General features: G+C 50.3%; 1 protein-coding gene across 1 annotated transcript in view; it reads right to left on the bottom strand.

The window, feature by feature from the left end:
- Positions 1-542: 542 nt before the first annotated feature.
- Positions 543-11247, bottom strand: part of SMAP2 (small ArfGAP2) — a 54024-nt gene continuing 43319 nt past the window's right edge. The window contains exons 5-10 of the mRNA XM_062191052.1: positions 10670-10756; positions 9577-9658; positions 8477-8586; positions 6851-7016; positions 6093-6409; positions 543-1866 (exon numbers count right to left, since the gene is read on the bottom strand). Coding sequence (XP_062047036.1) covers positions 1741-1866; positions 6093-6409; positions 6851-7016; positions 8477-8586; positions 9577-9658; positions 10670-10756 — 888 coding nt within the window. The 3' untranslated portion in view covers positions 543-1740. The remainder of the gene's footprint in view (positions 1867-6092; positions 6410-6850; positions 7017-8476; positions 8587-9576; positions 9659-10669; positions 10757-11247) is intronic.

The following is an 11247-nucleotide window of genomic DNA, read 5'->3' as shown; positions in this document are numbered from 1 at the left end:
CTCTTGTTCTTCACATGGCCTGGTTGTAGCGTTCTCTCTCTACTCCCTGACAAAGAGTCAGCTCCTGCTCCTTGATCTGACAGCTCACGAAGGGCTGCATCACCTAATTCACCAGGCACAGCTACTGCTCTCCTGGCAGAGAGGACTTTAAAGCTCTGCCACGGTACAGGGACAGAACAAGAGGCTGGGCGCCCAGACACCTGGAGCCCACTGCTGGTTCAGCCAAGGGCTCTCCAGGAGGCCCCCGCCAGCTGCTTCCTCTCGGGGCGCAGCTTCTCCTCCTGTGCCTGTGTTGGGGGTGGGGGGGTGGGGCACGCTCCTAGTGTGACGTTCTGTGCCTCTCACAGGTGTGGATCTCCACCGGTGTCTCAGCTCCCAACTCCAAGCCACCCTGGAGAAAGGGCCCCTTTCTCACTACTTGAGCCTTGGCCTGGCCATGCGCAACACAGAATTTTGCAAAATATGAGAAGCGAAGGAACTGGCCATCTGGGTGTAAGTCACCCTCCTCCAAGAGGGACACAGAGCAGCAGCCACGCAAGCGGTCCTTCCCTGCAATGTTTATTAAGGAATTTACACGTACACAGGAGAAAGGCAACCGGGAATCATGGTTCCCACACATAAACCTTTTAAGCAAAGTTTTCTTGTTTGAATTTTCAAGTGGACAACAACTGAGAAGAAAGCTGTCCAGGCTCTCTGCCTCGCACACCTGGAGGCGGCGGCAAACAGAGCACCCTGGATACACAGGCATGAAAGAGTGATTGGCAGGTTGGGAGACGGAAAGGAGAAAAGGAGCTATCAGTGAGATGGCATCTTTTTTTTTTTTTTTTAAACCTATAAGAAAAACTGGCAACAGTTTCAGGCTGTCGATAAATTAACTCCTCTCTGTTGTAAACCTAAAACTAATAAAAACAAAAACAAAAACACCCAGAGCAGTTGGGGAGTGGTGGGCGGCAGGATTCACACGTACATATGTACACACGCACGCACACACACACACAGTACACACGTTAAAGCTGTGCATTCCCACTGCAGGGGTCGGTCTTCCAGCCACAGAGCCAGATCCTACTGCAGGCAGTGGGCGGGAGGCTGGGAGCGGGTGCCTGTTTGCGGGTGGGACCCTCGTGAAGTCTTTGGTGCTAATAAAGGCTGTCGAAGCAGCAAGTTCTGAAGCCCCAGATGGAGAAAGCCACCCCGGGCACAGCAGGGTAATATTTTTGCTCATCCGCATAGGAAAGGGCTTGCCTCCTCCCAGGGCCAGGGCCAACCTGAGCCGAGACCCAGGGAGTGTTTGATTTCCGTGTGTACCTTCCTGGGCACACCATGGCTCCTTCTTCAACCACAAGCTGCAACACTTATTGCCACCTGTGCAAGGGCCGCCTCCGGGTCCTCCTCCTCCTCCACTCCAGGGCCCTCTCTGGGAGACTGGCAGGAGGTGCGACCCTGGGGGAGGTGCTCAGAGGTGTGCACGCTTCTCCTGCGGTGCCAGTGCCTTCTGCCCACCACTTCTAAGGTGCTGGTGCCAGGACAGGAGAGGGGCTGAGGCTGGCAGGGGAGGGGGGTGGGAGGACGCGGACAACAGAGAGCAACAGAGAGGTGTGCGCGTCGGGGGAGCCGCAGGGCCCCAGCCCCTGACTGAGCAACTTCTAACCAAACAGACGGAGGAAAAGGGCTTGAGGGGAAGGCAGCCGGGGGTGGGGGGGAGAAGGGAGGGAGAGTGGCAGCCACGCGGGGGCTTCGCGTCTATTTCCACATCTGAGGGCTGAGAGTCTGATTGGCTGCCTGTCCGTTTCCACCGCTCATTGACTGTCCATAGTTCATCACGCCGTTGGCTCCGTAAAAGTTCATCCCAGCCATCTGCTGGGTCACCTGCAAAGGAGAGAGCCCACTGTCAGAGCCGGCTGCTGGCAAAGGCAGGGCAGAGTCCTGCGGCCCTCAGGGAGGGGAGGGGGAGACACGGCAACCGGCCCCGCCCTTAATGGTCAGATGGGTTTGAGGACCCGAGGCCGGAACCTGAAGGACCGTCTGGGGCTGTGACGCTGCCAGAGACCAGTGCTCAGGGCGGCAGACAGGGAGCGCTGCGTGTCTCCCTTCCACATCCCTCCCGTGAGCCACAAGCGGCCTGTTGCCAACGTGCCGCAGCCTCGGAGGCCCAGGAAGACCCCGGCTCCACGCTCCCGGCCCACGTCCAGCCGACAGCGGTTACTGTCGGGCAGCGCCGGGCATGCGCATGTGCAGAGGGAAAAAGGAACGCGCACTGTTCAGTATGAACAGATGCAGGGGAAAGAAGGTGTCCTGTGGTGTCAGGAAAGCCGCGTGCGCCCACGGTAGCCATGCCACTTTTTTGTCTCTCTGTAAAAACTTTAAGAACGTTTTCGTGAGCATTGAAAGTGGCCCATGTCATGGCTCTTCTCCCCTGAATGAGCGAGGAAGCGCTAAGAACTCAATTCAGGTAGCACCCTCCAGAAACCGAACGCGGTACAATATTCTAACACACACTGCATTTCATTCTCATGACGCATTAGTGCCATTGAATCTAAGAAAGCTGTCCTATTACTTTTTTCCTTGACATGGACATTTTTAAAGCAGCCAGACCAGGAGCTGGCATCAGGGCATAGCTGCCACCCGTGACACCAGCATCCCATATAGGCACTGGTTCGTGTCCTGGTCGCTCCACTTCTTTTTATTTATTTATTTATTTGTAAGGTTTTATTTCTATTTGAGAGGTTGAGTTACAGAGAGAGAGAGAGAGAGATCTTCCATCCACTGGTTCACTCCCCAAATGAACACAATGGCCGGAACTAGGCCATTCTGAAGCCAGGAGCCAGGAGCTTCCTTTGGGTCTCCCACATGGGCGCAGGGGCCCAAGCAGTTGGGCCATCTTCTGCTGCTTTCCCAGACCATAGCAGAGAGCTGGATCAGAAAAGGAGCAGCTGGGACTCGAACCAGCTACCATATGGCATGGCCAGCATAGCAAGTGGAGGCTTAGCACACTATGCCACAGAGCCGGTCCCTAGTTGTTCCACTTCTGATCCAGCTCCCTGATAACGTAACTGGGAAAGGCAGCAGAGAATGTCCCAAGTACCTGGGCCCCTGCCACCTGTGGAGACCCAGAAGAAACTCCTGGCTCCTGGTTTTGGCCTGGCCCATTGCTGGCCATTGCAGTCAACTGGGGAGTGAACCAGTAGATGGAAGATCACCCTCTCTTCTGTGTCTCTCCCTCTCCCTCTGTAACTCTGACTTTCCAATAAACACAGACATCTTTTAAATAAATAAATAGGCCAGGCCAGATGTTTTGTAGAATATTCCCCAATCAGGCTTTCTCTCATGTTTTCTCATGACTGCATCTAAGTTACATATTTTTGGCAAGATTCAACAGGTTATGAATCTTAGTCCTTTTTAGTACAAGGTGTCAGAAAGCATATGGCATCAATTTGTTCTATCTTGATAATTTCATATTTGAGCAGCTGGCAGTAGTATCTATCATTTAAAGAACAAAAAAGATTTATTTATTTATTTGAAATAGCTACAGAGAGAGAAGGAGAGAGATCTTCCATCTGCTGGTTCATGCCCCAGATGGCTGCCATGGTCGGGGCTGAGCCAGGCAGGAACCAGAAGTCTCATCTGGGTCTCCCATGTGAGTGCAGGGGCTTAAGTGCTTGGGTCACCTTCTGCTGCTTTTCCCAGGACATTAGCAGGGAGTTGGATAGGAAGTGGAGCAGCCAGGACACAAACTGGCACCCGTAGGGGATGCCGGCATCGCAGATGTCAGCTTTACCCACTATTTCACAACACGGGCCCCTCTCACATTTTTTAATTGTAATTAATATGTATTTCAAGACGTATTTCTTTGAGAATTTATGAATACTCTTTCTTCTATAAGTGTTCACTGTCATTACTTTGTAAGGAAGACTTTCTCTCACTACATTCAACATCCAGTTTTTAAAAAATATCACTATGAGCCGGCGCCGCGGCTCACTAGGCTAATCCTCTGCCTTGCGGCGCCGGCACACCAGCTTCTAGTCCCGGTCGGGGCACCGGATTCTGTCCCGGTTGCCTCTCTTCCAGGCCAGCTCTCTGCTGTGGCCAGGGAGTGCAGTGGAGGATGGCCCAAGTCCTTGGGCCCTGCACCCCATGGGAGACCAGGAGAAGCACCTGGCTCCTGCCATCGGATCAGCGCGGTGCGCCAGCTGCAGCGTGCCAGCCGCGGCAGCCATTGGAGGGTGAACCAATGGCAAAGGAAGACCTTTCTGTCTCTCTCTCACTGTCCACTCTGCCTGTCAAAAATAAATAAATTAATTAATAAAAAATATCACTATGGACACATGGGTATTTTGTTGTTGTTGTACAATATGTTACAATCCATTACTATGATTATTTGTTTTCAAAAAATAGTTATTGGGGCCAGCACTGTGGGATAGTGGGTAAAGCTGCCACCTGCAGCACCAGCATCCCACATGGGCACCAGTTTGAGATCTGGCTGCTCCACTTCAGATCCAGATAGTTCTCTGCTATGGCCTGGGAGAGCAGAAGATGGCCCAAGTACTTGGGCCTCTGCACCACATGGGAGACACAGAAGAAGCTCCTGGCTCCGGGCTTCAGATTAGCCTAGCTCCGGCCATTGTGGCCATTTGGGGACTGAACCAGCAGACGGAAGTGCTCGCTCGCTTGCTCTCTCTCTCTCTCTCTGCCTCTGCCTCTCTGTAACCCTTTCAAATAAATAAATAATCTTTAAAAAATTTTTTTGAAGTAACAAATGAGCAAGAAACACATGTAATGTTGAAGATCAGTATCTAATGTTTGAAAAGCTTGCCATTTATATGGAAGGTTCAAAAATGACATTTAAAAATTTTATCTATTCCTTTTATTTATCTGAAAGGCAGAGCAAGAGAGAGATCTTTCGCTAGTTTACTTCCCAAATGCCTGCAACAGCAAAAGATGGGCCAGGCCAAAGCCAGGAGCCAGGAACTCCATCCAGGTCTTCCACACGGGTGGTGGGGACTCAAGTAGTTGAGCCAACATCTGCTATCTTCAGATGTTCCCTTCAATATTGTTTCTAGAAAGTTTCCTTGTATGACAGGTTTAAATGTATTAACTCTGTCCCACTATTTTGCTGTGTTAGACTCTCTGCCTAACTTCTAGAGTAACTTCTTTCTGATTCTTTCCCACTCCCATTAACAGTATTAGCCTGCATTTAGTTTTCATCCTTTTAGCTAGTTCATGCCTTTCCACAAAGCCAAATATATTCCCAGCTGAATCTCTTGTCTTCTGGCTAATCTGGTATTCAGTGTTTATTTTAAAGATAATTTTGTCTTTTTCTTCAGTTTCCTTCCTGAGTTTAGTAAACTTTCACAATTTCAAACTTCTTGTCCATTTTGGTTCTACATTTTTGAATTTCTGATTTAAGCTGTTTTGTCCTATCTGAAAAAGCTGCTTTAGAGCATTTCATTCGGGCCAGTGGACTGTGGACCAGTTTTCTTCTGCTTCAAGACTGGTTTTAAGGAGAGAATTTTCATTATCTAAAACCGGCTATGCCACAGTGTCGGCCTCGAGTCCCTTGTCTCGATCCCCCAGGTAACCAGCGTTCTGATCTACCAGGACTTGGTTCTATTCATGGGATGTCGCCTCCCAGGGCACATCTTTCTCTTCCAGAGGCATTTTATCCAGGCTCAGTCCCCTCTGGGCCCCACTGTCTCTCCTCTCCCATGGTCTCCTCTCTGATGCTGGCTCTGCTGCACTTGGGGGTTTCCGTTTCCCCTGCCGTGTCATTTGAAGTGCTTAGTGATCAGTCTACCAGATTCCATGGCTCAAGGTTGGTCCTATGTGCATTCCTCGCTTGTCAGCATGGCTGTTTTTGTTTTTGAGAATGTGTGCAGATGCAGATTTAGGCCGTGACCCTGTTCTACAGGAACCCAGAACTCCTCAGGAAGGTCCACTTTAGATAGTCCTTCTAGGAAGAAAACAGCAAACCTAAGTCTTGTCTCTGGCATCATCTCATCCACACAGAAAGGGTGAAGGGATAAGAGTGAGCTACAGAGTGAAACAGACTTGCGGGAAGCACAGAACTCTTGGTGCAAGCAGAATGGGCCGCTTACCTGGGTGAGGTTCCACTGCAGCTGCTGAGCAGGCGGAACCCCATACACAGTCTGGGGCATAGCTGCCATGCCTGCCATGTAGCCAGCCTGCTGGGTGGCCATCATCCCGTTCGGTACGCCCACCATTGATGCCTGCATGCCACCCATGTAGCCTGCAGGCATGGCCATAGGGGCAACCATTCCAGAAGCTCCTGGCTGAGCTACCATGCCTACTGGCGGGGGCATCATGCTCCCCAGGATGCTGTTAGGAGGTGTGACTCCAGGGAAGCTGGGGTAGGCTGTAGGATACGCCATCTGAGCTGGAGCCATGAACATTGCTGCCAAGAAAGCATACACAAAGGTCTGTTAAGGACGAAGGGAAATGAAGTTAGCCCAAACCCTCTCTGGGTCCATCGTTTCAGTCACAATTTCTCAGGACAGCAAGACTAAGAATGCTCTTTTGCCCAGCAAAGCTGCTAGAGAGGGTTTCTACCACACTTGCTAGGGCTTACCGGTGGGCTACTGACCGAGCCACCTCCCCTTCAGGGCCCAGACCCCAGCTTTTAGCCAGATCTCACAGAGGTGCGACCCCAGCCCCCACAGAAGGATGGCTCCAAGTGACATACTGTCTATCTGCTGATACTCTGTGGCTTCACTAGAAAAGCCACATTCAGGCTGGGCTGGCACACGATGTCCTGGCCCCCGAAGTGACTGTCCTCTCTCACAACAGATAATTCCTGCATGCAGGTCCTCAGTGCCACGAGCCCCGTGAAACCGACCTTGAGCAGGCATCTGAGGCGTCTGGGATCCATACAGAGAAAGGATGGAGTCTTTCGAGAGCTGCTTCTTGCCTATTTCTTCAGATTTGCTCCCTGGCTCTGGAAACAGGTTCAGGTTTTCAGGAACAGAACCGGCACTGCCTGCAGTTGGCATGGAACCGACAACCTTAGGGTGAAGAGGGCAGGAGGAGAATTGGAATGGTCCTCACGGAGGTCTCTTTAGGGACCCCCCCCCCTTTCTATTGTTTTGAACATTTGCAGTAATGAATTCATGGCTCAAGTTCATAGCTTCCTGCCATTTTTACTGTATAAATATCTGAAAAAAACACTTAACAGTTAAGCTGTGGTACAGTTCTTCATTCTTCTGCAAACAAATGTGATTTGGTAAGAAAAAATATGCAAATGAAGCAATCTACAAAAATGATGCAGCAAAGAGAACTGAGCCTAGATCCTAGTGTAACCATTTTACTAGTTGTATAACCAGAGGGTAGTCACAGAACTTTTCTGAACTAGTGCTCACCTGTAAAATTTCATTTTGTAAGGTTGAGGTGAAGACTTAAAATTATTAATGAAACAGATAAAATGATACACCAAAAGCACCTGGCACTGTTCCTACACACTGCAAGCCATTCACAAACGGGAGCCATTAAAAGTTGCAAGATGCTGGCCGGCGCCGCGGCTCACTAGGCTAATCCTCTGCCTTGCGGCGCCGGCACACCGGGTTCTAGTCCCGGTTGTGGCACCGGATTCTGTCCCGGTTGCCCCTCTTCCAGGCCAGCTCTCTGCTGTGGCCAGGGAGTGCAGTGGAGGATGGCCCAAGTGCTTGGGCCCTGCACCCCATGGGAGACCAGGAGAAGTACCTGGCTCCTGCCATCGGATCAGTGCAGTGCGCTGGCCGCAGCGCGCCTACCGCGGCGGCCATTGGAGGGTGAACCAACGGCAAAAGGAAGACCTTTTTCTCTGTCTCTCTCTCACTGTCCACTCTGCCTGTAAAAAAAAAAAAAAGTTGCAAGATGCTGTTTGGGACACTCATTCCATACTGGAGGGCCTTGGTTCGAGTCCTAACTCCATTCTCACTTCCAGCTTCCTGTTAATGCAAACCCTGGGAGGCAGCAGGTGACGGCTCAAGTGGTTGGTCCCTGCCACTCATGTGGGAGCTCCTGGCTTCTGGCTTTGGCCTGGCCCAGCCCCAGGTGCTGCAGGATTTGGGAACTGAACTTGCAGATGGGAGATCTCTCTGTCTCTAGTTCTTTCTCTACCTTTAAAATAAACATAGCAAGTGAATAAAACAATGTCTTATGTTTCAAGTCTTTCGTACTTACAGCTCCCCGGCAGTAACTCAGGCCGAGGCGCTGACATGCAGCTTTAGCCCTTCTGATAGGTTACCCTTTGATGGAAGCCCACTCAGAGGGCCCATTCTTTGGGTGCAGAGACAAAGCGCTATGAACAATCATCGTGGGCTACAGCAAAGATGACACCGCTTAAGGAAGGAGTCAAGAATCAAGGAAAAGCAAAGTCCAATTCCATCAAGGAAGCGTGACTTGGTTTGACTTGGTTCGATAATTCAGCTATTCAAATCATCCTTTCCAGAACGCTCTTGAACCTTGAGGAGCCCATAAGACTTACCTTTCTGGGAACCGAGGAAGAAGGGGATGGAACAGAGGCCAAGAGATCTAAATCCTTCTCTAGGGTATTGCTGGTCTTACTATTCGCAATGGAGCAAGCCACCGGAGCATCTGGAGAGTCGGAAGGTAAAACGTAACACTGCTCAGTAAGTCTATGCCGTAAAGCAGATAAAAAGTGAAGGCCCATGTACTCATCACAGACCCGGAAATCTGAACTTCTGGAACCATCTAGCTTGGGTGGTGCTACTCAAGAGGCCTCACCCACACTCCCAAGAGCACTCTGGGGAAGCCCACGGCCCAGCTGGCCGGCCTAGGGCAGCCGAAGCTCACAGCCAAAGGCCACGGCAACACTGCAGCCAGAGGCTGGCTGGCTGGCTCTCTTCTGGCTATTTAAAGGGCAGGTGGTTAGGATTCTTTCTCAAAGAGGAATGAAAAAGTACAGAAATGAGGAGCCTAGGGAGCCAGTAACAGAACTCAGCAGAAGTGGACCGGAGCAAAGTACCACTGCCAGCGCTAGGAGAGGGGCAGAGGAGGCTTTCTTCCCGACAGGGGCAGAAACCACTTCACGACCTCACAGGGGAAAGGACCACAAGGCACCAGGCCATCGCAGAAACAGGCTGCACCTGAAAACTCAGGGATGGGGCAGGGAGTGGAACACAGCGCTGTGGCCCCGGGCTCCAAGGTGCTGATTAGCAAAATCGATTGAGCGCTTAGTATGTGCCAGACATGGGGCTATGAGTTTGTGAGTCTTTCTAGCAACTCTTTTGAAGTAGAGACATCATTCTCACTGCATAGCTTAGCAAAGTAACACCCAGAGGGTGAGTAAACCATCCAGGGTCACACAAGAAGCAGAGCAGGTGGGATTTCATTCCAAAGGCCACGCTCTTAACCATGACACAGTACTGTCACGCTGAAAAACGTCCCAGTAATCCCTTCCTTAGAACAACCGCTCAGATATAAAACACACAGGAAGAACGTGAGGGAGCAAGTCTGTGGAGAAGACACAAGCCAAGGGAACCGCATGTCAACCTGTCATCCTGGAGTCACGGGGAATGCATCAAAATCTGTAAGAACTTGGGAGCTGAAAAGTCCGACTCTTACCGAGGCCCAACAAATCCATGACGGGTGCCGTGGATTTCGGGGAGCTTTTCCGAGGTAGCTGGGGATCTTCCTTTTTCTGTGGCTAAGGTGAGAATATATCACAGGGAGAAGTCAGCAGGTGTTGTGAGCCCTTTCCCCTCTGCTCTCTACAGCCACGGGGTCCTTTTGGCAGGGTTGCTGTCACTTAAGGAACGTCACCAAAGAAGCAACACTGGGGAAGCGCCAGGTGACAGGATCCAGTCAGGAGACACGAGTGCGTGAACCAGAGCTCCGGTAAAGACAAGACACCATCTGTGCTTGCTCAGCCTACTAAAGACAGACCTTCCCAAAACCAAGACAACCACAGATCAGAGGACCCAAAAGAAGCAGAAGTTTTTGGTCCCAGGAAAAGTCAAGAACAAAGGTAGCTTTCTGGTGGTCCAGGAGTCAAAAGCCAACAAATCTCCCAGAGGTTAGTAAACCTCTCACTTCAACGCCAAAAGGGAGATGAGCTGAAAGCTTATCTAGTTCACTCTGCCTGTATCTCCAGTGATTGTGTCTGCAGACTGTGTGATGCACACAATGACAGAAGACTTCCTTCAGCAACAGTGAAAAGTCACCTGTCTCCCAAGCCTCTGAGCTTTATCAGAGCACCTGCCACTACCATAGGTGCTATGGGAAAAGAAAGGTGTGTGCTTCGATATGACACAGCCAGACGAAAGAAGGGGTTATTTATGGTGCACGAGTATGGCCCGCCTTCTAGATGGGTCTGCACTGCAACAGGAAAATGAAGCACAGAAGTTTCGACAAGACAAAGACTCTTGTTGGGGAGCGTGTGCTCAGAAGTGTCACACAGCCTTGGCATTCAGGCCTGGAAAGTGCCTCTTGCTTGGAAGGGACAAAGGCAGTTCCCAGGCTCCCATCTGGCCCCAAAGAGAAGTGTGAACAGAGCAGATTAGGCAGCAACTGATCTAATCTAAATGTGGAACCTCATAGCCCCAGGCACAATGATGCAAGGTATCAACCTGACCCCACTGTCCTGAGGCCGCTCCCCTCCCCCACACATATAAACATACCTGACACTGTCCACCCAATGCAAATATTTCCCACTTACCATTTTCACTTTCTCAAAAACAACAGGTTCCATTTTTTTCTCTGGAACTGATTCACTCCCTCTTTTCCACTTATCATCTTTTTCTTTCTAGAATGGTTTAACAAGACAAAGAACACAAGCCCTCTGGTGACTAATAATTCGATCATTGCCATTCCTAATGTCCAAAAAGGATAACAAAAAATCCCCAATGATTCTGATGGAGGCATAAGAGAAACTTAGGAATGTGTCTTGGTGTGGGGCCCAAGAGCTGGCCTCTCACCTTAGCCTCAAAGGTAAACATCCGCCGAACATCAGAAACCCCTGCCCTCCCGGTCTGTCCAACCCGCTCATGACTTTCGAAATTTGTACTCTAGAAGAATCTACCAAGGCTAAAAACCTTCACCAGTTTGCTACCCATTTTTGCCCCAAACTTAATTTGCTCATGCTTTGAGGGGTCCCCTCCTCATCTTTGGGATACTGGTCAATACATTTATGTTATCTTCTGTCCTGTTACATTATAAATTTATTCATGGGTCCTCTCAATATGCATCTCCTTTTTGAAAAATCAGAAAGTAAACCATAATTACAAGTTTAAAGAT

Source organism: Lepus europaeus, chromosome 5, assembly GCF_033115175.1.
Source record: "Lepus europaeus isolate LE1 chromosome 5, mLepTim1.pri, whole genome shotgun sequence".
Lineage (NCBI taxonomy): Eukaryota > Metazoa > Chordata > Mammalia > Lagomorpha > Leporidae > Lepus > Lepus europaeus.
The sequence above is the reverse complement of the archived record's forward strand: the minus strand, read 5'-3'. Positions and strand labels throughout refer to the sequence as shown.